A 26,306-nucleotide genomic window follows, 5' to 3' on the forward strand; every position below is an offset into this window, starting at 1 on the left:
CTCCCACCAGGGAAGTCTGCCCCCCCCAGGGAACTCTCCCCCCCCCCCCCGCCGCCAAGTCTCTGACTCCCCCCAGAGAACTCTGCCCCCCAAGTCTCTGGCTCCCCCCAGGGAACTCTGATCCCAAGTCTCTGCACCCCCCACCCCCACCCCCAGGGAACTCTGGCTCCCAAGCGCCCAACGCCCTGCCCCTACCCCACCTCCAGCCAGAAGGCAGACACTTCTGCAAGTTGGGCACACATTACAGGCAGAACCCAAGAAGCTCAGAAAGCTGCCTGCGCACACACAGCCTGAACATTTTCCTGAACAAAGGCCCAGGCCTGGGACTCAAGTGAGGCGACCTCGGAAGGACCGCACTGGGGCTGGGGGACCGGAAAACCACACCCAGGCAGGGAAGTGGTGGCAGTCTGGCCTGGCGGCTGCCTCTTACAACCCCTCCAGGTTTCTGCCTGCCACCCAGCTCTGACATGCCCTTTGACCACTGGTCTGTGGGGCCTGTTAGGCCAGGGCACCTGAGAAAGACAATGGCAGAGGGAGGGAGGAAGAGGAAGCTCCTGGCCTGATGGATACTCCCTGCAGCATCACCCCAGCAGCCTGGCGCCAGGTCCCAGCCTCACCAAATTCCCTCAGGGGTGGCCAGGCCAGCTGAGCAAGACCCTGTCCTGGGACAGGAGTCCCGGCTCCGCGGGGCACCCCTTCCCAAACATCTTACCCGCCAGCCGAGCAGCCCGCCCTCCTCAGGGCTCTGAGTCCTAATCAGTGCCCCTCCTCCAAGCTGCCAACCCCGGAAACCCCCAGACTTAAGAGTGGTAGCCGCCTCCTGCAACCATCGTCCCGTCACCGTCACTAAAGTGGCTTCTGCCTTCCTGACACAGTACCTGGTACCAGGGTGGGGCTCATCCCCCACGCACCCCCCGGCTCCCAGCCATCCTATTGAGGCACCTCCACTGGTTGTCGGGCTCATCCAATTCCATATGCCAATGGCAGAGCAGACGGCGGCATGTTCTGGGGAAGGGTAAGATAACGAAGACGTCTGGCCCATGTGGCTGTAGGGCGGGTGTTCACAGAACCCTAAGGTGCACAGCTGGCTTTGCCACATAGAGTGGATCCTGGCGGCCTTGCAAACTGGCAGAGAACAAGCACTTGCCAGGTCAGTGACGGCATGCCACGCGCCGAGAGGGCAGCGGCAGCAATGCCGCATCTGGGTGCACCACCTGTGCCTTCAACCAACCATACTCCTTACAACCTGCCCGCCTCCTTACAGGTGTGCTAAGTACACCACCACTGCACCCTCTCATCGAGGATGCACTCTGCCTTTGGATTGCCGTCCTGACCAGGGAGATGACGTTCCAGAGACTTCCACCTGCCCGTCCCTACCATGACGGCCCTTGCTCCAAGGTCCGTGTGGAATCCGTGTGGGAATCCTGCCAGTTCTCGAGTCTCTTTGCATGGCACATTCAGGTCCTGGGACGATAACCACAGGGATCTGTGGACCCACTCAGACAAATGTCACCACTTGATCAAGGCAGCCCTCCTGGACCTCTGAGACTTAGTAACAATTCAGAGCCAGTGAAGATTACCACCCCCACCCAAAAACACTGGTGTTCCCTTTTCCTAGGTGGTCACCACAACAGGTGGCTGCAGGTTCCTTTAGGAGTGCCCAAAGGAAATCCATGCACGTGGCAGCATTCCAGGCCCTTCCTCCAGAATCTCCTGCTCCCCTCAAGCAAAGACTCTGGGTGTGCTGAGAGGCTGTGCCTCTCCATCATGGTGACCAAGCTGGGTTTCGGTGCCCTGACCATTAACTCTCCTCAAGGAAATGTCCTAAGAACTATTTAGTTCCCAAAGGGGTCTTGACATCTATGCAGATCTCAAGGGCAAGCCTTCTGTTCCAGAGAAAGTGCTTTATGCTTCTATGAAATAGCCACTCCAAGTATTCTACACTGACATTTCTTGTGAGCTTAGGGATCAGCTTCTGACACCACGTAACAGCTGAGGCCCAGGGTCCTGCCCAGGCCCGTGGCCAGGGAAACTCCTCTGCTCCCATTCACTGCCCGTCCCTTTAAAATTCTACGGAGGGGTGCCTGGGTGGCTCAGTCGGTTGAGCGTCCAGCTTTGGCTCATGTCATGATCTCATAGTTCGTGAGCTCGAGCCCTGCATCAGGCTCTGCATTGACAGCAGGGACTCTGCTTGGGATTCTCTCTTTCTCTCTCTCTATCTCTCTCTCTGCCCCCCTCCCCCCATTTGTGTTACCTCTCTAAAAAAAAAAAAAAAAAAAAAATTCCACGGAGAATACACTTACCATCTCTGGCCACAACGTAGAAGTTTTCACATTTCCTGGAATGACTCATCCTCAAACATTTATTCCAAAAAATACTTTATTTATTAAACAATATATCCATAATCTATAACATGATCCAAAAATACAGATATACATCTTTACATTATTTAATAAAAAGATTTACAATATTATCTTTCCTTTACAAAGGGAACATAGATAATTCCTTGAAAATAAAATGTAACATTCATGTTAAAGCTGCATCATCTTTTTGGATGAAATGTGGTCAAAGTGAACACCACAAAATACATTTGTAGAAAGAAAGAAACTTCATAGACTTCTCTCCTGAATGAGAACGTTTTTCTTAGGCTTCCTGTTTTAAAATTCCTCTCAGCACAGGTAGCGAAGACCAGCCACGGCTCACTAGCAATTGAGGAAAACCTTCAGTCACCAAGGCCCATGATTAAGTGTCTATTCCGGCTCCGGCCACATGGCGGTGGGGGGGGGTGAGGGGGTGGGGTGTGCTGTTCGGACAGCGTGACAGCTCGAAGCCTTCCTTGCCAACGGCTGCCAGCCACAAGTCGTGAGGCAGAGAGCCACGCGGCCGCCCAGGGACAGGACTGGCACCCAGCTGCCCAGTGTCGTCCGCAGCCCAGCAAACCGCCAGCTGCCCAGTGTCCCCAGGCAGCCCAGCAAACCGCCAGCATTCCTGTGGCTGTGTCTTCAGCATTTGCTGCCCTGGGCAGACTCGAAGCCACCAGGCTCCCGTGACCCTGGCCAGTCCCATTTCATATCCACTCGCCCAGGGCCCCAGCCTGTGCAGTGGGGACGGTCACCCCAGCCAGCAGCTCCACCAGCGCAGCCACAGATGGGGGGGGGGGGGGGGGGGGGAAGGTTGGGGTTCAGTTTGTAAGTGCAGCATGTGTCCTCCTGTGGGAAAATGAGAGGCTGTCTGTAGAGCTGCTGACTGATAATCTAGCACTGAGAATGAGGAACGTGCAGATTCTCCTCAAACAAGGTACTCCTTCCCTTACACGGAAACCCCGCGGCCGCAGAGGGCCCGCACCCTTGGCTCAGATACAGCTGCAAGAGGGACCGCAGGGCCCAGCCTGGACCCCCTCAACCCAAGAAACAGGGCTCTGCAGCCCCCTCTGGCTCCGATCCAGCACCTGGGAGGCAGACGGGGTCTGGTAGGAATCACCCCAGGATGAAGGCGGCTGGCCTCAGCAGCAGTCCTCAGGACCAGGGCCACGCCAGGTGGCAGAACATTCTTCCCCAAGCAAAGCGCTGCTGTCGAGTGTCATTCTGACTTGCAGAGTGTTGTTCACAGTTGGGAAGGACAACCGATCGGTCGTGACCCAAACAGCATTCCAGGGAATCTTCCTAATCCACTCATGTCTTCTGTCTTCTCCAAAGCTAAATGCGTGTTATTTTGGGAGATATCAATGTAACTGACAAAAGTAAACACCAGAAACAGGTAGGCACAGAAACCTAAAGAGAAGAGGTGACAGCAGAGACGCCATCAGACTTTACACATAAGCTTCATATGGAAGTCGGCCATCTCTCCTGTCATGCTCGAGGCCCCGGAAACCAGGCATCGAGCGTACCCAACCAGCCATCGGCCTATGTCCACGGTCACCCGTCTTTCCACGATGGCAGCGGCCGCGAGTGTTCTGAGAGGCAGTGCAAATATTAAACTAGCTTCCAAAGAATCACCACAAACTCACTGTACTTACCTACCCTCTCCACAAAAACTGGTAAAAGAGTGAAGCAGACAATTTTCCACAATTTATTCCCCACAATCTTTAAACACCTGTGTTAACAAAAAGCTAAGTTCCTAAATACAGACGAGCCTCGGTTTTGGCTGCAGTGGAGACTGAGGGGCTCGTGAGGGCCGGCGCTCAACCCGAAGCCGCCACCCCTTCTTTCGGAGAAGCAGGAAGGCATCGGTTCTGGGAAAGCCTGTCAGGCCCGGCAACCCCCTACCCTCCCCACGCAGCCCGGGACGCACATGCCGAGCCGACCCCACCTGCAGTCGCCTGGAAGCAAGTCCCGCCACTCGGCCTGCTCCAGGAAGGACACAGGACGGCGTGTCTGCTGTGGGCTGACCCTCCGAGAACCACGGACGCAGGTCCCGGCTGGACACTCACTGCCCTCTGACGTCAAAGCTAACAGTCAGCGCTCATCTAGGGACGACGAGCTAAGCTGGCGCGAGGCGGCCCGTGCACGACACGGCTCCCCGAGATTCTCTACGTGGCATCTCCCGGCCTTGCTGACATACTAGAAACAGGAGGACACGTGCAGTGAACAAGCCATCGGAGGAAGCGGGGCACTGTTCCAGAAGGCCTCCTGATAAAGAGGAGACTCCTGTTCACCTAGGAACTTCCCATCTCGACTCTGCCTCCTGCGTTTCTTCTCATGCCTCCAGGACAGAGACCGGCTCTCCCTTCGGGGCTCCTCGGAGCCCTTTAAGTGGGTGCTGTGGGGTCTCGGGGTCCACAGATCTCCCAGAAGTCATGCCGCACACCACCACAGACGGACCTCAACCAGAGGTACGCGACTTCCCCCAACTGTTACCAGAACGACGGTTCAAAACTGGTTTGGTGAGCGCAGACTGAAGGGAAAACGCGCTCCGGTTTCCCAGCCTCATTCCAGAACCGCCGCGGCGCAGACTCACAGGTGGCCTCACGTAACCGTGGTCCCCTCGGACGTGAGCTGCTTACCAGTGTGCAACACGGCAGGTTTAAAATCAGCCCGGCCTCGCCAGACCGGACTCGCCTCACGTGCACTCAGACTGCCATCTTCGCAGTCCAGCTTCACAGTAAAACATCAGGGATTCCCAGAGCGACGGCACACCAGCCGTCGGTCAGGCGTCTCACGGGCGGCTCACGGCAACGACAGCCCGCCTGCTGATGACGGGCCGTTCACTCCAGCAGGTAAAGCCCTCACGGAGGGAACTGGGAGTCCAGACAACAAGGCAGCGCACAGTGCGGCGGGGCCCTCCCGCTCCAGGGACAGCCCCACCGTCCCAGGCAGGTCACCGAGACACGGAGGACGCCTTCCAGCAACGCCTCGCCAGCTTCCAGGCGCACGCCTTGCGGGGACAGATGTGCCGCGGTGGCACCGGGACGGTCGGACCACACAGGCTCACACCCCGGCTGCAGAACGACGGCGGTGCAGCGGGCGGGAAGGTCCCCACCGCACTGGCCCGCGGAAGGCTCGGCCACTCGGTGCACCTGCCGTGCCCGGGGCCGGGCCCCATACGAGAAGTCTCGAGAATGAAGTCACTGTGGCAAGTCCCTGTGAGATCGCTCCTCGTGCAAACAGGGCTCAGGTGGATTCTTGCTTGTCTCAGGAAATACCCAGACTTACAACTGGCCACTGAGTTGTTAAGTGTCATTCAAAACAAGGTAGTTTTAAAATGAAGAGAAAATATTGCAACACGAAGGAAGGAATACATTAACTCGCTCTTCCAGCCCAGGTAGCAGCCTCACTTCCTCCTCCTCCTCTCCTGAACGCACCGCGGACAGAACCTGAGGAGAGAGGCACGGTGATCGGCCCTGTGTGTGAGGAGGCCCACCCCGCCCCCCGGGTCTCCAGGGACGGTGGCTGTGTCACCGAAACCGCACCGGCAGAGAGCACACGGCTCTCCCACCGGACACCCCGGCAAGGGGAGACCCCCAGCAAGTCGCTGTGGCCAGCGTGTGTTTCCAAGGTGACAGAAACGAGTCAACGAGCAAGACTGTCTGTACGAACGAATACGCCTCTTGACCCAGTTTCTTGGCCCTCCCTGTGAGACAACGTGGCCACCGGGGACCAAAGTGGAGGCGACACCCACGGTCACATCGGCAGACCCAGCGCGGCGGAGGATGAACCAGCATGCTCCAGCAGGTGGGGCAGGCCGAGAGGGCCCTGGAACCCGCATGGTTGGCGAGTGCTCCCCGGGGACCCTGGGCAGGCAGGCTCAGCGCCTCAGACACCGGGGGCCGCTCCTGGTCACGCCTGGACCACGGCAGCTGTCAGTGACACCAGGGGACCTTCCAGCTGCTCCCGATGCACATGACTGTGCCCCCACCCCCCGGCCGCCCCATTCCCCAGTGTCCGGTCTGTGCCAGTGAGCGAGCACTGAGCGCGCCCCCAGCCCTTCCCCCGAGGAAGCAAGGCTCCAGCGGCAAATGCACTCACGCAGGCTCGTGCCGCAAGAACATGTCAGAACAAATCTCACTTAATAGGGAAGAAGCCTGAACACTTTGTGATTCTGGAAAGACCCCAGAGAAACCCTGAGTTAGACAACAGGGGGGAGCCCCACCCTGCCTCCCCACCTCTGCCCACGGGGCACAGACCCCCTGCCGCTCGACCCTCCCAAGAGGCAAAACCGTCTTCCAATGCCCACTGACTCCTCCACCCGGAAGTGCCACCAACAACTCAAACCCACATCGGAACCCGAACCCAAATCACGTGTCCCTGCCCCCCGCCCCAGCAGGAGGCCCGCAGCCCCCCACCCGGGTGCCCATGCCCCAGCTGCAGAGCACGGTCAAGGGCTGCGCGTCACTGCTCAGACTTCCTGAGGCGACCCGGGGCCGGGACGCACATGGGGCCAGGCACCTGAGCACCCCCTCAGCCACTGCCCACTGAGCCCTGGGGACAGCACAGCCTGTCCTTCAGGGGTCTGTCACCACCCCCCATCCACATACACGCGAACACGGAGGACAATCTCCGAGCCTACATTTTAGAACTGAGACCCACTTCACCCACGGGTAAATAAAACCTGCTTTTTCCTTAAATTAACTCTCGGGAACGACACCGAAGCCACCAGCGGGCACACGGACCAGGGACAGAAGCTGCCCCAGCACCCTGCACCCCTCCCCAGGTGAACACAAGCCCCATGGCAGGTCACCGGCCTCACCCAGGTTCGGATTTAATGTTTGTGTTCTTTGTCTTTCCCCAAATCTCCCCGGGAAAGAACTCATTTCACAGTTTCTACCTCAATCAAAAGCTTCCGAAAAGCTGTTCCTTAGAAGCTTAACAAAAATAGGGGAGCACCATGCAAACATCCTGAGAGACTGGACCCAGGCGAGGGGCGCAGATGTCCCTCTACCGGCTCAGCCCCAGGAAGCAGGACCCACGGACTGCCCGTGGCCACAGCCTGGGCCTGGTGGGGGCAGCACTCATGACGCCCCACAGGCAGGGAGAGGCCGAGCAGAGCCCATACTGACCATTTTCCTTTGGGTTTCGTGGTCAGATCCACGCAGGCGAAGTGAAACCACTCGATAGGACACTGCAAGGCAGAGGGGAGAGCTGCAGTTAGGACTCCATGTGCCCCCCCCGCACCCCCCGCACCCCCGGCCCTGGGTGCAGGGCCCTGCCCGAGGCCCGTGCACGGTGCCCACACTCACGTCCGGGTTGTCACAGCCTATCATCTCCCCGTAGGACACCTGGTGGCACAGGCAGTAGGTGGGCTCATTGGGGTCCACGGGCATGTCCAGCACGTCAGAGGGGTGCACGGACAAGATGGTGTCGGTGAACTCAGACCTGCGGAGAAACCACAGCAGTGAGCAGCAGGTGTGGGGGGAGAACGACCAGCCCCTTCGTACCAGACAAGACGGGGCACAAAGGCACCCCAGAGGGCATGAGGGGACGCACTTACTACCCACTCTGGGGTCGTGAATCCATCCCTATCTCCTGCCTCCAACCTGTTCCCTGGGCTCCCCGCCCACCCCGCCCCAAGTCCCCCCATCCCCAGCCTCTCAGGGGCCCTCTCCCCTGGGGGCAGGCAAACACCCCTACTCACCAGCCACCAGCTGACGACACCTGAGAATCCTGGACCCCAACCCAACCCAGCACACCTGGTGCCAGACCTCCACCCCACACATGCTCACAGCACCTTCACCCCAAAACCTACAAACCACCAGCTGCCCTTCCCATCCCTGGAGCAGTAGGTCTAGGGAGCCCCTCCAGCCCCCTCCTGCCCACCCCCCAGTGGGGCCGCTTCTGACCACGTGCCGCTGTCAACTGCCCACCCCCCTGAAGCGGGCCTGTCGCCCCCCCCCACCTTCCGCAGCCCCCCTTGGTCACTAACCAGCGGCCCGGCCAGAGTCCGGCCTGCCCGTGCTCCCCTCTGTGTCAGCTGGGGCCTATCCCCCTCACTCCCCACAACTCCCCCCACTGCCGGCCAGAGTCCGGCTGGCCCGTGCTCCCCTCTGTGTCAGCTGGGGCCTATCCCCCCCACTCCCCACAGCACCCCCGGCCAGGGTCTGGCTGGCCCGTGCCCCGCTCCGTGTCAGCGGCCCACAGCTCTGCAGCCAAGCAGATGTGAGAGCCGGAGCAAGCGTTCACCTGCCTTAGAGCAGGGAGGGCTGGGGGTTCAGGCTTCTACATGTTTCGGCAGCCTTCAAACAAACCTACCAGCTATGGGGCAGTGTAGACGGTGTGCTCCTACTAGCACAGAAAGGCAATCTTCCCTATCTCACCCTGCAGAATCGAGAACACATATGTGACTCAGGTGTATACCTGCTACAGAAACACCTCGAGTTCACACCAGGAACTTGGTGACAGGGATGCCGCGAAGCAGACCACAACGTTTCCACACACCGACAAAGAGTCCGGTTCCCGAAGGCAACCACCGACCCCTTTGTCCCATACTGCCCGTCTAAGGACACTCTGTGCCTCTGCCATCAGATACCCAGGGCCAGCTGTGCACGCCACACTGCCCCCCTGCAGATAGCACTGTCCTCCCTACCGGCCCCCCCACAGCGCTGTCCTCCCTACCGCCCCCCCATAGCGCTGTCCTCCCTACCACCGCCCCCCACAGCGCTGTCCTCCCTACTGGCCCCCCATAGCGCTGTCCTCCCTACTGGCCCCCCCCACAGCGCTGTCCTCCCTACCACCGCCCCCCACAGCACTGCCCTCCCTACCACCCTCCCCACGGCACTGTCCTCCCTACTGGCCCCCCATAGCGCTGTCCTCCCTACCGGCCCCCCCACGGCGCTGTCCTCCCTACCACCCCCCCCACGGCACTGTCCTCCCTACCGCCCCCCCCATAGCGCTGTCCTCCCTACCGGCCCCCCCCACAGCGCTGTCCTCCCTACCACCCCCCCCACGGCACTGTCCTCCCTACCGTCCCCCCATAGTGCTGTCCTCCTACCGGCCCCCCCACAGTGCTGTCCCACGGCACAGTCCTCCCTACCACCCCCCCCCCACGGCACTGTCCTCCCTACCGTCCCCCCATAGTGCTGTCCTCCTACCGGCCCCCCCACAGTGCTGTCCTCCCTACCACCCCCCCCACGGCACTGTCCTCCCTACCGCCCCCCCATAGCGCTGTCCTCCCTACCCCCCCCCCACGGCGCTGTCCTCCCTACCAGCCCCCCCACCCCCCCACTCCCCCCAGCGACAGTGTCCTCTGTGCCAGTGCCGCCTCTGGCCTGAGTGCTGCTCGCTGGAGGCAGTGCTGCCCATGAGGGCCCCAAGGCCTGTCTAAGCCTCTTCCCTTTGTAAGTGACCTGCTCTCTGTCTCTGGGAACAGGCAGGACTTTCTCTGTTTATCTGAAATCCGTGCGCATCACAAAAATGTGTCCCGTCCACATGCTTTCAAAACATTTCATTCAGGCGACTCTCCAGACTAGGACGTGGTTTCCTCTGTTTTCCACCAAACCTCAATTTCTCAAGCTGGCCTCTGACACCGTGTCTCACCCCCTGCTGGATCGGTGGGGTTTCCTCCCCGAGACTCACCTGGAGGACCGGTGCCAACCTGCGGTGGGGTCACCCCCAAACGCCCCAGGGCACGCGCCTTCCATGTGCCGACCGCACTTCGGCTGCCCTGTGCGTTCTGCTTGCGAAGCTGGACTGAGCTCTCACACTGCGAGCTGACATCTGACCTGAGCACCTGTCCCCCAGGTTCAAGGGCGCCACCCAACCGACGAGGAGGCCTGGGATCGCCCCTGGGCACCTCCTCTCCGGTCTCACCTGAGGGGGCTCTGGGGTGGGCGGGTGGAGCGCTGCCAGGTCTTTCCCACCTGCCAGGCAGGCTGGAGACCCCGTATCGGCCGTGCTGGCCACCTCACTCCGACACTACTGGGCACAACACGTGTCCTCCGAGCTGATTTCCCGGGACATCGCAGGCATCCCTCACCAGGCACTGCCAGGGATCCCCCCTCCCGTGCCTAAACCGCCAACTGCCCGATGTGCTTTCCAAGCACGAATCAGAGCCAGACTTCAGGGCAGGCCCGGTGCCCCTCACACACCCCTCACGTCAGCGGCCCCTGTGGCCCGTCCTGACCTCCGTACAGTGCTGCTCAGGGGCCCGAGAAGGGATTCGCACGGACAGGCCAGGCCCAGCCGGACCCGCCCAGGCGCTCTGCACACGTCGCCACCCGACGTGCCCCACTCCTCCTCTGCAGCCAGCCCAGCACAAAGGGCCAGCTACCCGCCTCCTCGGTGCCATCAGACGGCGGTCAGCAACGCACACGCCGTCACGGCTCTGCCGAGGGAAAAGCCACGTGCCCAGCCACCTCAAGTATGTCCGCATAGGTGGTGGCGAGACTCGTGCGTCACCGTGAGGTCTGCGGCACAGGCAGGTGTACCCCCGCCAGGGAAGCTCTAACCGCGCCTGAGAGCTGGGGCCTCGTTCCCTGTGAGGGACCCGTGGGGAGGCGACCAACGAGAGCGCCTGCTGTCTCCAGAAAAGGCCACCACGCCTTTCGGTTCTGAGCAGCGTGGAGCAGGAAGACTTGGAGCCCTGCCGCCACGAGTCAAAAAACCAAACCCAACAAGTTGCTAAAACCACATTTTCCAGACACCGGAAAGCTGTGGAGTGACAAGGCCCAGACGCCCTAAGGCCAAGGGAAGGGCAGTGGCCAAGTGGGCAGGCCATCTGTGTCCCGGGCTTAGCCGAGGGCTGCCCGCCCTCTGGGGGCCACACAGAGCCGGCACGGCCACCGACACGTGAGAGCTCTATACGTGGGGCAGCCGTGACCCCACAGTCATTCGCTGAACCTGGGGGCGGCACAGAGGCGGCAGAGCGGCAGAAAGGCTGAGCGCTGAGCCATATTCTCAGGGGAGGGGCCCGCCTCTGTACAGCGGCCCGTCCTCCACACCTCCGCCAACCCCAGGAGCAACACAGGCAAGAGACAAGAAAGGAAAGCCAGGGCGCGGACTAGCCACACAGGCGCCTTTCAGGAGGGGGAAATAAACCCTGGGTCCCCCACTGAGAACTGGGGGGGAGGAGGGGGTCTTCCATCGTGAGACCTTTGACATCAGAGGGGACAGGGGACAGGGCCCAGGTAGAGTGGCCGCCGGCCTCCAGCCCGCTCCATTTGCCTGGACTGAGAGCAAAATGAACTTCTTCTGGGGAACGGCAGAAATCTCACCCTCCGGGTTCCTCTTATACCTAAAGTCAGACAGACAACAAAAAAAACTACAGGACGGGAAAAAGAGCAGGAAAACGTGAGTGAAAATCACGAAAAAGCTAACAGAAGCAGAGCCACAAATGACCCGATGTGCAAATGAGCAGACATGGGCTTGAAGCCGCTGTTACAAAGAAAATCTGAATAACGTGACTGCAAACGGGGAGACTCTCCAAAGAGGAACTAAAATCTGTACAAAAAGGAATCAAAGGGTGTTCGAGAATGGAGAACGCCACGTACGAGACGTCCTGCTGCTGGTCTCGTCCACCCGGAACTGACTCGGCCTGACTGCTCATATGTCAGCCAGTCGAAGGAGACCCACCAAGGGCCGGGCCCTTTCGATCCCGTCTGCGGGCCGTGTTTGCGGCCTGGCCTCAGGTGCCCCACCAGACCTCCAGAACGCTGGCGCAAGCGGGAGCACACGCGAAAGCGCCCCCGGTCACAGATGGAACAAATCCACCAAGCACGGGAGGAAACCCCCCATGGTGATGCCGAGAGAGGATGTACTGACATCTGTCAGCGAGATCTAGACTCCAGGAAACGCCAGGAGTCACACAGTCTGGGCTCCACAGAAGGAAAGCTGTGAAGAAAGGAAAGGGACGGAGAAAAACTGACGCGTGAGAGAGACTACAGGGCTCGTCTAAAGGAGAAAAGAAAAAACCTTCCGTTTCTGACCAGGATATAACAACAAGCACCAAATGTGCCCCCCACCGTGAACAGGGAGAAAACCGGACGAAACACGCGACAGCTCTTCAGACGCTGACCGCAGGCAGCACAGGACGGCGGCCCGAGAGAAGGTAACCGAGGCGAGCCCTGCAATCGTGTCGGCTTCCTGCTGGAGGCACTTCCCACACTCCAGTCCACCGAGACGAAAACCAAACGCAGCATGGAGGTCTAGAACTGAGGGAAAAACCAAAGTTCCAGGAGGGCAAGGCTGCTGGCATTTGGTGGCAGGTTGCTAGAAAGGAGGAAGGAAGAGAATGTGCTCCCGAAATCTGCAGAGGGACCCCTTTCAGTTTTTAGCAAAAAACTAAGCTGTGCACAGGTGAGAGTCCCTGAGTACTGGCAGAGGGTACAGGGCGGCTGGGAGCTGAGCTCGCCAGAGCTCACACACAGGCTCGTCACACTCGCTCCACGTGGCCAGCAAGGAGAGGCCTCGATAAACACAAACAGCATTCAGAAGAGAACCCAGAAGGGCTATACCTTAGCAGTACGGCTTAACCAACCCTACAGTAAGGCTACCCTAACCTAGGCATTGGTGGTCTGTTTCTGTAAATAAAGTTTTATTGAAACACAGCCACATATTTTCTGTGGATGCTTTTGATATAAAACAGCAGGTCTGAGTGGTCACAGCAAAGACAACACAGCCTATAAGCCTAAAATATTTACCATCTAGCCCTTTAAGAAGAGAGGGTTTTTGGAGCACCTGAGTGGCTCAGTCGGTCAAGCATCCGACTTGGGTTCAGGTCATGATCTCACGGTTCATGGGTTCAAGCCCCGCATCAGGCTCTGTGCTGACAGCTCGGAGCCTGGAGCCTGTTTCAGATTCTGTGTCTCCCTCTCTCTCTGCCCCTCCCCTGCTCGCACTCCGTGTCTCTCAAATAAAATAAATAAATAAACATTAAGAAAAACGGATTTTTTTTTTTTTTTTTACAAAGGTTAAACATGTGCCTGCAAAGGATCAAGTTGATCCACAGGTAATTAAACTATTGACCAAAAAATTGGAAAATAAATTCAATACCTGTTGAACGAAGACAACAAAATCTGAACACTCAACAACACACATTCACATTGTCCATCATCCCATAAAAAAAATCACTAGATGTGTGAAGAAGTAGGAAAATGTGACTTCAACCAGGAGAAAAATGAGTCAGAAACAGACTGTACGCATTACGCATGGACAGCTTTTTGAACCTCACTCATGCCTTAATAAATTGGGGGTTTTTTAGCATGCTTTGCTTTTCTTTTTTCATTTTAGAGAGAAAGAGCACGAGAAGAGAAGGGCAGAGAAGGAGAGAGAGAGAGAACCTCGAGCAAGCTCTACTCTCAGCACAGAGCCCAACATGGGGCTCTATCCCACAACCCTGAGAGCATGACCTGAGCTGAAATCAAGAGTCAGACACACAACCAACTGAGCACCCAGGTGTCCCAATAAATAGGTTTTTAAAAAAAGAAAGAAAAAATCCCTGGAAATGACAGAATCAGAAAAGAAGATCTTTCAGAAAGCTATCATAAATGCGTATGCTCAAAGAGAAAGGAAAACATAAATGTAACAAGGGAACCGTTGAATAGTATTTAAATAAATATGGTGTAAATAGAACTTTACAAAAAAATCTCTTAAATGAAAGATTCACTAAAAGAAGATTAAGTTAGACACTAAGGAAGAAGAAAAGACTTGAAGACAAAGTAATAGAAACTATCCAAACAGAAGCATAGGAAGAAAAACGTTGAGAAAAAAAAACCACCACCACCGACAACAATAAACGAGCTGAGCCTCAGTGAACTGCAGGAAAATATCATGCTAGCATACGTGTAATTGAAGGTCCATAAAAAGCCAAAAGGGAAGCAGAACTGTCTGAAGAATGTCTGAAAATTTTCCCAATTTCATACAAACTACAAACCAATAGTTCCAAGAAGTTCTCAGTGAGGTCTAAGCCAAATACATACAAAAGATCCACACCGGGACAGATCATAATTAAGTTGTTAAAAATCAAATTGCCAAATGGAAATCTTAGAAGCAGCAAAAACAAATAAAGCCACATACATTCAGAAGATCAAAGAAAAGCCTTTCTCATCAGAATCCGTACAAGATAGAGGATACCAGGGAAGGAAATATCTTTAGTGCTGGGAAAAGTCAACTAAAATTCTGAGTCCAACAGAAATATCCTTTAAAAAAAGAGATAAAATAGACATTTCCAGACAAGAAAATTTTGGGAAAACACCTCAGCATCAGCAGACCCACAGTGTAGAACAACGTTAAAGGCAGTTCTTTAGCAGGAGAGAGATGACAGCAGAGGGAAACCCTCACGTCCGTAAAGAAATAAAGGCAGCGGAAACGGTACGTACATGGAGTGACAATAAAACCCTTCCTCGTGGTTTATAGTCTATTTAACGTAATCAGTGGTTTAGACCTAAAATAATAACAATATGTTGTGAGGCAAATTATCACGAGTAGAAACAGAACTTTTGACGATGGCACAGAAGGCACGAGGAAAAAAAACTCGTGTGGGTTCTTACATTACACACAAAACAGGGTGATATCATTAGAAGTTCATTGTGGTAAGTCAACGAACAGGGAAGACACACTAGAACAGTCCTTAAAACAGAATACCAAAACATGTACTCAAAAAAATACATACGGAGCGCCTGGGTGGCTCAGTCGGTTGAGCGTCCGATCGGCTCAGGTCATGATCTCACAGCTCACTAGTTCAGGCCCCGCGCGCGGCTCTGTGCTGATAGCTCAGAGCCTGGAGCCTGCTTTGGATTCTGCATCTCCCTCTCCCTCTCTTCCTCCTCCACTCACACTCTGTCTCTCTCTCTCAAAAATAGATAAAGATTTTAAAATAAAATTTTCTAATACATAATTAATCTAAAAGAAGACACTAAACTAAGAGACAGCACAAGCGGACAACTACCAGCAGAAGGTAAGTTCAAATCCAATCATATGGTAATGATGTTAAATCTGAGTACTCTAAACATTGCAGTGAAAAGGGAGAGACTGTCAGACTAGATAAAAAAAAAAAAAAGCGAGACTCAACTTTGCTGCCTTCAGGAAACCCACTCTAGGGGCGCCTGGGTGGCTCAGTCGGTGGAGTGTCCAACTCTTCATTTCTGCTCAGGTCACGATCTCATAGTTCATGCAATCAAGCCCTGTATTGTACTCTGTGCTGATGGTGCAAAACCTGCTTGGGATTCTCCCTCCCTCTCTCTCTCTCTCTCTCTCTCTCAGTTCCTCCCCTGTTCGTGCTCTCTCTCAAAATAAATAAATAAACTTAAAAAAATAAACCCACTCTGGGGCGCCTGGGTGGCACAGTCGGTTAAGCGTCCGACTTCAGCCAGGTCACGATCTCGCGGTCCGTGAGTTCGAGCCCCGCGTCAGGCTCTGGGCTGATGGCTCGGAGCCTGGAGCCTGTTTCTGATTCTGTGTCTCCCTCTCTCTGCCCCTCCCCCGTTCATGCTCTGTCTCTCTCTGTCCCAAAAATAAATAAAAAACGTTGAAAAAAAAAAAAATTAAAAAAAAAAATAAACCCACTCTAAATACAAAAGCATAGGGGCGCCTGGGTGGCTCAGCCGGTTAAGCGTCCGACTTCAGCTCAGGTCATGATCTCACGGTTTGTGAGTTCGAGCCCCGCATCAGGCTCTGTGCTGACAGCTCAGAGCCTGGAGTCTGCTTCAGATTCTGTGTCTCCCTCTCTCTGCTCCTCCTCCACTCACACTCTATTTCAAAAATAAATAAAAAGTTAAAAAAAGTTAAAAAGAATAAAATAAAAAAGAAATACAAAAGCATAAATGTGTTGAAAGTAAAAGAAGGAAAAAGGAAAAAGATACACCATGCGAAAACTCATCCTAAGACAAATGGAATAACTTATAATATCAGACCACGTAGACTTCAAAACAAAGAATATTACAAGGGAAAAAGGAGGAAATTTCGTAACAATGAAGAGTCAGTTATTTTTAGAAAAAACTAAATGCGTATGTACCAACAAATAACAGACTTTCAAAATATGTGAAGCAAAGCTGACAGAAGAAACAGACAAATCCACAGCTTGAGTCAGAGACTGTAAGATGTTTGTCTCCGTAATTCATCAAGTGAGTAAACAGAGTGTCAGGAAGGACACAGAAGACCAACAGAACTGCCAACCAAGTTATCCGACTAACAGCTACAGAACATGCCGCCACCAACGGAAAACACGATATTCTTCTCAAGGGCATATGGAATGTACAGCAAGACCGGACCATAAACCATAACACAAGTCTTCATCGACTTCAGAGAATTTCAATTATACAGTGTTCTCTGATGACAGCAGAAATATTAGAAACTGAAATCACAAAGTTACCTGGAAAATCCCAAATTACTTGGAAGCTGAAAACATACTTCTACATAAAATATAAGTCAAAGAAAAATCAGAGGAAATTTTAAAATATTTTGAAGGAAATAAAAATAAAACATACCTAAATTTATGGGACATGCTAACAGTAATTAGACTTACAATAGTTTAAAAAAAAACTACAGCTTTAAGTGCTTATATTAGAAAAGGAAAATATGAAAATCACTGATCTTAGTTACTTCCAGCTTAAAAAACCAGAAAAAGAAAAGTAAATCCAAATAGCAGGAAAGAAAAAATAAAAATACAAGCGGAAATCAATGACAAAGAAAACAAACAACAGAGAAAACATAAAAACCAATGAAACCGTGAAGCACCTGGATGGCACAAACATCCACTTCTTGATTTTGGCTCAGGTCATGATCTCACGCTTTGTGAGATCAAGTCCCGCATCAGGCTCTGCACTGACGTCACAGAGCCTGCTTGGGATTCTCTCTCCTCCTCTCTCTCCACCCCTCCCTCGCTTGCACCCTCTCCCAAAATAAATAAATAAAACATTAAAAAAAAAAAAAAAAAGTCAATGAAACCAAAAGCTAATTCTCTGAAAAGATCAAGACAAAATGAGAGAAGACATGAATTATCAATATTAGGTCTGAAAGAGGAATCATCAGTACAAAATCCTATAACAGAAAGACAATCATGTAATATTATGACCGACCTGATATCAATAAATCTGACAACTTATATGAAACAACCAATTCCTTGAAAGACACAGATTACCAAAACCGACTCAAGAAGAAACAGAAAGGTTGAAGAGTTCCATAACTTGAAAGTGAAAACAGCATTAAACTGTAAACTTAAAATATTTTATTGTATGTAAACCATTCCTTAATAAAGTTAACTTAAAAGAGAAAAAAATAAAAGGGTGCCTGGGTGGCTCAGGCAGTTAAGTGTCTGAGAATCATGATCTCGCCGTTCGTGGGTTCAAGCTCCGTGCCAGGCTCCGTGCTGACGGCTCAGCGCCTGGAGCCTGTTTCGGATGCTGTGTCTCCCTCTCTCTCTGCCCCTCCCCACTTTGCGCTCTCTCTCTCTCTCTCAAAAATAAACAAACGGTAACATAAACAAATAAATAAAAGGGAAAAAAATAAGGTTAAACTATAGCATCCACGAACACACACACAGGGGACAGAACTACAAAGAATGGAAACAAACACCACGTAAGTCTGGGTCGTAGGTCCCCGGGGCAGACGGAGGAGGTTACGGCTTCCACAGAGCCATGAAAGCACTTTGGCTGAAGTCAATCACTGACCAGGATGTGCCTCAGAGGAACTCGTTAAACTACCTGCTTCTTCTGCATTTATTTACTGCAAGATGGTATTCAGGGCGTTTCTTAAGATAAAAGTTTAAACAGAACCAAAACTTCTCCCGTTTTTTGTCAAGAATGGACTGTCCTGGGGCGCCTGGGTGGCGCAGTCGGTTAAGCGTCCGACTTCAGCCAGGTCACGATCTCGCGGTCTGTGAGTTCGAGCCCCGCGTCGGGCTCTGGGCTGATGGCTCGGAGCCTGGAGCCTGTTTCCGATTCTGTGTCTCCCTCTCTCTCTGCCCCTCCCCCGTTCATGCTCTGTCTCTCTCTGTCCCAAAAATAAATAAAAAACGTTGAAAAAAAAAAAAAATTAAAAAAAAGAATGGACTGTCCTGAGATCTCCCCGTAACCGTCAGAACCCTCTCCCCAGAAGCTACTCAGCTCTCTACCGTTGTCTCTGATTCTAAATGTCACTTCTGTGAGGCAATACAAGAGCGAGGGGGGTGGGGGGAGCAGGTGGGAGAAAGCTTTAAATGAAATATGCTGAAATTCAAGGTAAATGACACATCTGTTTAATAAATACAGTCATGCAACTTAATGACGAATATATCCAAAATATATATTTATACATAAAACAACGAACAGCTATATATTTAGCTGCTGAAGTGTGGCTCAGCCTGAAATGTCGGTAAATGTTATAGTGTCACTCAAAAGGCAGGACACACAGGGGCTCAGAGCGTGGGTTTTGGAGTCACACCGCCCTGTGCGAACCCGGCTCCCCGCACACCGGCTGTAAAACCTCGGCCGGTCACTCTCCCCAGGAGCCCCGTCAGGCTGCCGAGCGCAGGTGGAACCGCACCCATAGCGGGCACGCAGGGAGCGCCTCCTCGCTGTTAGCGGCCACCGGTGTTCCTAGATGCTAAGTAAATACTAGCGCTAAGTAACCTCTGGGGAGAAAGAGACAAGGAAAAGAGCCTCTCACCCTCCTTTATGCTTCTTTTTCTTTGGAGTGTCTTCTTCTGAGGTCCTCCTGCCACGACCTCGGGAGCCTCTTTTTTCTTTCTGACCTCGACCTTCTGAAAGACCATAAACACCCCAATTATCTGCACAGAATTCACTGAAGCAGGACAAGATTTACTCAAACATGATATTTACCGTAATGTTCCTAATACATTTATCAGACAACTCTTCAAAACTCCGTACGTAATGGTAACAAAATGAAGAAAAATTAACAGACTTGCTTTTTAACCCTCGTCCTCCGGAGCTTTCAAAGTCACTGCCCTCCATCTTGTCCTTCAGGTCTGCTTCGAAGCGTGCCAGGTCTGCGTCGAGCCTTCGAATGTGTTTATCCACCTACAGAAAAGGATGCTCGCAAGTCATTTAAAAACGGAGGCAGGACATCTCAGGAATCACAAACACGCTGGAAATCAACCAGGATGTACATTCTTGGATTCAGTTGAGTCTTCAATTAACAGAGCGCTATAGAACAAGGCCCGCCATCCCAGTTTATGTGGGGGTCTTTGTCCCCACATGCTTTGACACCTCAACAGAGTAAGTGCCACTCAGGAAAACCGTGAAGGCAGACAGTAATGAGACACGGGGCTGTGAAACGCAATGGAATGGGGGCGAAGACATAAAAATCTGAAGAACGTACGGATTTCAGAGTACAGGTTCTCACAGAAAATGCCTCTGATGCCTTAGGTATTTAGACCAAGATGGTAGAAAGAAGAGAGAGAGGGCAATGGGGTCAAAGCTCGGGGATGAGACAGTTACCCCGCCCCACAGAGGAGACCTACAGAGGCTGCCAAGACTTGACAAGGAGCCGGCGGGCTCACAACACTCAGCCAATGCCACGTACCACAGTCCAAAAGAAGGACTTGTCGGGGCACCCAGAGGGTGCCTTCCGGCAGACAGGGCAGCACCCCCGCCCCCCCCCCCCCCGCCACCCCCTCTTCCCGCAGAACAGGGCGGGGCCCACCCCCTCCTCACCATCTCATAGGTCTGCATGGCCAGCTGCACCTTATCATCACTGTACTCCTTACACTTGCTGTAGGCGCTCTGGATCTTCTGCAGGTGCTCCACACGCTGGTCTGGAGAAAGCGTCTTCACCGTGGAGATATACTCCGCAGCCAGGATGTCGATCTCTGCCTTCTTATCTGATGGGGAAATGGGGGAGAAGCTAGTCCCCGCAGGGGGTTCCAGAACAAGCCCAGCAGTGCCGGTTCCGGTGACGGTGGCTGACCGAACTCCGAATTACTGCTGGTAGGAGCACAGTGGGCACGGCCTTCTACAGGGAGCCTGGCGCGGGGGGGTGGGGGGCACAGACGCCACAGCCAGGGCAGCGTACCCAGGAAGTTACAGCGCACAACCAGGCACAACCGCGGTCCAGGTGAGAACACATACCGGCCCCACCAACTCTCAACGCCCCTGAGTAACAAATTATGTGCTCATTCAGCCACAACCTGCCTACTGCCCTCAAGTCCACACCCGAAAGATTTAGGATCCATATGGGAAAACACCCATAAATGCAGAAAACAGGAAACAAGGCAAATGTGCGATCTATAGTAAGATGGATCAATAAACTGTGGTCCAATCACATGGAACGCTACCCAGCACCAAATAGCACAGCTGTCACCCATAGCAATGTGGATTAATCCCACAAAAGGTGGCACTGAGCAAGAAAAGCCAGACACAGGGGCACCTGGGTGGCTCAATCGGTTAAGTGTCCAACTTCGGCTCAGGTCATGATCTCACAGCTCGTGGTTCCAGCCCTACATCCGGCTTCTGTGCTGACAGCTCAGAGCCTGAAGCCTGCTCCAGATTCTGTGTCTCCCTCTCTCTGTTCATGCTCTATCTCTCTCAAAAATAAATAAACATTTTTAAAAAATTAAAAAAAAAAGAAAAGCCAGACACAGAGAACAACATACCGTGAGATTCCACTGATAATTAGGGGGGCACTGATACAACTCTGAAATCTCCGGTTTAGCGAGGTGAGAAACCTACTGTTGCAGGAGGAAAGCTCGGGGTGCCAGCCCCTTGGGGGAAGGGGTAGCATGCTCAGCAGGGTTACACGTGCCCCAGGCTCCAGAGGCTCCGTTGCTCCATCTAGGCAGAGGTTCGTAAGTTGGTATTTGTTAGACAATTTCTAAACATATGCTTATTCCTGGATGTAAATGCCATATTTCACAATAAAAAAAGTCTCTGTATTTGCTAGTAGGGAGACTGTACCTCAGTAAAAAACCACAGCTATCCTGATCTTACAAAACTGTGCCAGGCACAATGAATGAAAAATCACCCATACCCAAGTATGTTGCCACAAAACACAAAACCTCAAGGACAAAGAAGCAGCAGAAGCTGCTAAACAGAAAAAAAGACCACATATATAAAGGATGAGGAATCCAAACAGCATCACATTTCTCAAGGGCAATGTGGAAGCTGGGAGACAAGGCAGCAGTGCCTTCCACATTCTGAGGGAAAAGATGGTCAATATGGAATTCTATACCCAACCAAACTGTTCATCAAATAGGAGACCAGAACAAACACATTTTCAGACATATAACATCATAAGAAATCTACCTTCCCGTGTACGCTTTTCCAGGAAACTACTGGAGGAAAGGCTGCAATAAAACAAGGGAGCAGATCAAGAAAGAGGATATTTACAACAAAGCATTCAGGGTCCTGCATTGAAGATGAGCAGAGGCAGAGCCTGTGCAGCAGGCCTAGAAACAACCAGCCCAGGTATAGCCTGCAGGACAGGAAGCCCCAGAGGAAAAGGCTGCGTTTGGAGAGCAAACTCAGAAATGGCAGATAACCTAGTGTAACAGACACACAGAAAATGTGGAATGTGTATGAAATGTGGAAAACAAAGCAATTATGAACTCCCAGAAAAACAGAAGTTATTCAAAACAGGTCACACAAGCACAGCATGTAACATGGCCCAGCTGTAAACCACCCAGTCAAGAGTCCTGAAGGAAACAGCATCCCTGTTGTACTGCAGGTTCAGATTCTAACCCACTACACCAGAAGGTGGCTGGGTGGGCGGGGGCGGTGCAGGAGCTGGGCAGGTGCAACTGGGGAAGCAAACCTTCATATTCCATGGTAACAGAATAAACCCCAAAGCAAAAGGGAGCTAAGTAAGAAATAGCAAAAACATGATGTTTAAAAACAGGGAGTTAAACAACAGAACATCAGAAAGTGCTCTTTTTAAACTATATACACACAGTTTAAAAACAAAAAATAATTTGTTTAATGTTTTATTTTATTTTTGGGAGAGGCGGGAAGGGCAGGGAGAGGGAGACAGAGGATCTGCACTGACAGCAGAGGCCGATGCAGGGCTCAAACACTCGAACCATGAGATGATGACCTGAGCCAAAGTCGGACATTCAACTGACCGAGCCACCCAAGTGCCCCGAAAAACATAAACTCTTTTAAAGGAAAAGAAAGATGACAAACATTCTGATTGCAAGAGATAGATGATGGTCATAAAAATGATACATGAAGGGACACCTGGGTGGCTCAGTCAATTAAGCAACTGATTCTTGATTTCGGCTCAGGTCATGATCTCAATTTGTGAGTTCAACCCTTGCATCAGGCTCCATGCTGACAGTGCAGAGCCTGCTTGGGATTCTCTCTCTCCCTGTCTTTCTCTCTCTGCCCTTCCCCCAGTCGCCCACATGCTCTCTCTAAATAAATAAATTAACTTAAAAAAGTGTTACGTGAAGGTATGTTAAAACCCAAGAAACTAAGTATAATTTTTTAATGTTTTATTTATATTTGAGAGAGACAAAGCATAAGTAAGGGAGGGACAGAGAGAGGAAGACACAGAATCCAAAGCAGCTCCAGACTCTGAGTTGTTAGCACAGAGCCTGATGTGGGGCTTGAACTCACAAGCCATGAGATCATGACCTGAGCCAAAGTCAGATGCTTAACCGACTGAGCCCCCCCCCAGGCGCCCCTAAGTCTAATTTTAAAGTGTCAGCACACTCCATAAGACACCACACAATGCCCAAAGTTTAAGGCTAGGCTGCAGCCCCGCTGTCTTGGGTCCCCTGGGAGACCGGTGCCACCACAGTATCTTGGAGCCCCCTCTCCCCAATCGTCAGAGCACACCGCCGGCTGTACTGTAAGGCCTGGACCCACCTTCCGTCCTCTGGTCCAGCTCTCTCATGAGCTGGAAGTTCCTCTGCAGCTCACAAGGAAGGTTCTCGATACCTGAAACACAGAGACATGTACTTCTCGGGAGCAGGACAAAATCTGCCTTCCAGACTTTATACCTAAAATCTACAAAAAATAAGCTTACGTCGTTTCCTGTCTGTTAGGATTTGGGGAGGAAAAGGATTAAGGTATCTTTTGGGGAACGGGTACCAAACACTGATAATAGACTCACAGGCTTCAGATGTTGTTGGAAGCTGGAGAAATTAGAGGGACTTATCCTGGAGCTGCGAGCAGAGGTGGGGAAGTGGCCCGTGTGACTGTCCACCCCACACCCCCAGTCACTCCTCCCCTCTCAATACCTCACCACAGTGAGTAAGACCGAAACCCTGGGGTCTCTTTGATCTCCCCTCCCACCCCCGATTTACTGTGAAAACCCATTCACGGGGTAGAACATCAAGCAAGGATGGGTATGGTCTCTCCAGGCTACACAATACATCAGGCACTAACCACGGGGCTGCTGAGCACCTGAAGGTCTGCTACTACAACTGAGGCACTGAACTCTTCATTCGCTTGTTTAATTACTTCCAAGTTAACAGACCATGCTGAACAGCGGGGGTGGAGGACCCCACCCCACACTGCTTTCCCCTCTGCACTGCAATCCTCCTACTCCAGGACAACCTTCCAGCCTGCCTGCACAGCCTCAACAGGCCCCTAACTGGCTCCCGTGCTCAGTCCTAACCCCCTCCACTGTCTTCAGCTGACAGTAATTGTTGTAGGGCTAAATCCGGTCTTTACAAAGCTGCTGCTTAAAGCTGCCCAGCTCAGCCACAGAATGGCACAAACTCCCTCCACAGCCTCTAGGCTCACCACACCCTCCCATGGACCTCCCCGCTCTGTCCTACCCTGGGCTCTGCAGGACAGTGCCACCTCAGTGCTCTAGCAACCTGCTGGGGTCCTTCATGGACCTTCTTCGGCTGTGAGCTTTTAAAAAAAATCTGCCCCATGTGAAAGTAAGTTCCAGGAAAAGAAGGACAGAGTCTGCTTCCCTGGCCCACAAGCGAGTAGGCATGTCCATCCTGAGCTTTCACACAGGTGCCCAGAGCATGATGGAACTCACGATCCTCAAACCCTCCAAATGGGGCCCACTGGGAAGGTACCAGGACCCAGAAGAGCAAGCCCCAGGAGATGGGTTCAGCAGATGGGTTCATCGTGGTTCTGTAATGAGCGCTGCAAGGAAGAGCCTCCTCCCCTCCAGGGTGCTCTCCCGCCTAGGACACCGCCCCCCGCCCGCCATCGCTCACGCTTGGCCTGGGAAGTCCCCACCGTCTCCCCCAGAGCAGCGGTTCACTTCCAACTGCTCCTGATAGAGCTGCAGGTGGGGTTCCCAAGCAGCCAGGTACCAGGGACCGCGTATATTCCCACTGCAATACAGCTCTCCAGCTCCCCTCCACCAGCCCCGCCCACCCCCTCCCGCCAGGCCATCCCCTAGCCAGAGCCAGACCAGCAAGAGTGCATGACCTTGACAAGCTACTTAGCCTCTGCAGCCTGCATTTCCCCATCTGTGAAATGAGGGAAATAACCATCTGCTCAGGAGTTCTTAGGAAGCTCCAACCTGTGCTACATGAGGACAGAACGACGCCTGCAGGAAGCGCCTCACAGACGTCTGCCCGTGGTGCCGATCACTGCCCTGAACACCTGCGAGTCCCCCTCTTCCGTCCCCGGCCACGCAGAAACACAGGCACCCGAGGACACTCTCCAGCCAGTATCGTCTCCCCCAACTCCCAGGTCACTGCACGAGCAGGCACAGAAACACTGCCGGAATCCCGCCCACCCCCCGCCCAGGCCCGGTCCAGCGTCCGAGGGGATACGGGCTCAGGGCTCAACCACCTGCGCCAGTCAATTGGGTGGGAGTAGGGCCGGGGCGGGGGACTGGGCCAAGCCAGCGGAGGGGGGTCGGGAAGAGCGGAGCGGGGCCCTGAGCTAGGCCTCTCCCAAGAGAGACTGAGGGCCGGGAGGGCGGTACGCCGCTGAGGGCAGGGGCGGGGCCTAGCATGGGAAGGGCGGGGCCGTGACACGCAAGCCACGCCCCACGCCAACCGGCCCCGCCCCTCCGTGACGCACCTGGAATTGGCGCGGCCGTGACGGTGGGACCCTGCGCCGCGCCCCCAGCGCGCATCTCCTTGCGGCCCCGCCCCGCCCCTCGCGCGCCCCCGCCACCCCCGCCGCCTCCGGACTGCCCTCGCCACCCCCACGAGTCCTCGGGGTCCGCACGCAGCGCCTGGTGTCCGTGGGGAACCGTGAGGGGGGTACCCTGTGCGGGCGCCGGGCTCGGGGGCCGCGAGGGACGCTTACTGTCCAGGTAGTGCTCCAAGTACATGGCGGTCGCCATCTTCGTCCGCGGCCGCGCTCTAGGTCTGCGCGGGCGGGCGGTGCCGCGAGGGGCGGAGGCGGGGCCGGCGCGTTCACTATTAATGAGCCTCGAGTGTTGATTGGCCCTCGCGTAGGGGGCGGGGTGCCATCTGGGCACGCCCCCTGGCTTCCGGTCGGCAGGCTGCGCGCGGCGCCGCGCGGGAGCAGGTTTTGGCCTGGCGCCGGGCGGGGCAGGGGACTCGGCCCGGAGGCGGGGTCGGGGGCGCCGCGCACCCTGGACGCCCGGGCCCCGTCCCCAGCCTGGCGGCAGCGCTGGCACATAACAGGTGCGGGTCGGGTGTGACGAGTGTGGTACGGCGAGCGCGCGCGGTGTCGCCAGCGTCCGGCAGGGCGGTGGGCGACGCACGTGCAGGTAGAGCGCGGGCGCGCCACGTCGGCCGCGGTGCTGGGGAGAAGGGGCCCGGGCCCCGGGGGTTCCAGCGTGCCCTCCCGCAAGTTAGCACACCCTGACCAGGGGAGTTTCGTTATTCGGGATGCGTGTATAAACATGTAGCCCCCTCGTGACTCTCCCCTAAACCTGTCAAACACTAACGAATTTCCATTTGTTACGTTCGCTGAAAAAATTCAAGCCGTACAGGAATTTCGACTTTCCCCACCTCCTAAGGGTACAGATCTCTGTCTCATTCACCTTTGAATCCGAATGTTAGCAGGTTGGGTGCATCCCTTCTGGTCCCCTTTCTGTGCTTGATGAAAA

General features: G+C 54.0%; 1 protein-coding gene across 5 annotated transcripts; it reads right to left on the reverse strand.

Moving 5' to 3' along the window:
* Positions 1-2,361: 2,361 nt before the first annotated feature.
* ING5 (inhibitor of growth family member 5) lies at positions 2,362-25,777 on the reverse strand. Of its 5 annotated transcripts, none has more exons than XM_058698436.1 (8): positions 25,535-25,775; positions 23,168-23,239; positions 20,018-20,184; positions 19,270-19,381; positions 19,011-19,104; positions 7,676-7,811; positions 7,496-7,557; positions 2,362-5,812 (listed from the first exon to the last, which is right to left on the reverse strand). In XM_058698436.1, exons 1-8 carry the CDS (start codon positions 25,569-25,571, stop codon positions 5,770-5,772), a joined length of 723 nt encoding a protein of 240 aa, XP_058554419.1. In that variant the 5' UTR covers positions 25,572-25,775; the 3' UTR covers positions 2,362-5,769. The 5 variants fall into 5 exon arrangements, with proteins under 5 accessions (XP_058554419.1, XP_058554439.1, XP_058554456.1 ...); XM_058698456.1 differs by lacking the exon at positions 25,535-25,775 and adding an exon at positions 24,795-25,382; XM_058698473.1 differs by lacking the exon at positions 25,535-25,775 and adding an exon at positions 24,701-24,719.
* Between the last annotated feature and the right edge of the window lie 529 nt (positions 25,778-26,306).

Source organism: Neofelis nebulosa, chromosome 2 (assembly GCF_028018385.1).
Source record: "Neofelis nebulosa isolate mNeoNeb1 chromosome 2, mNeoNeb1.pri, whole genome shotgun sequence".
Taxonomy (NCBI): Eukaryota; Metazoa; Chordata; class Mammalia; order Carnivora; family Felidae; genus Neofelis; species Neofelis nebulosa.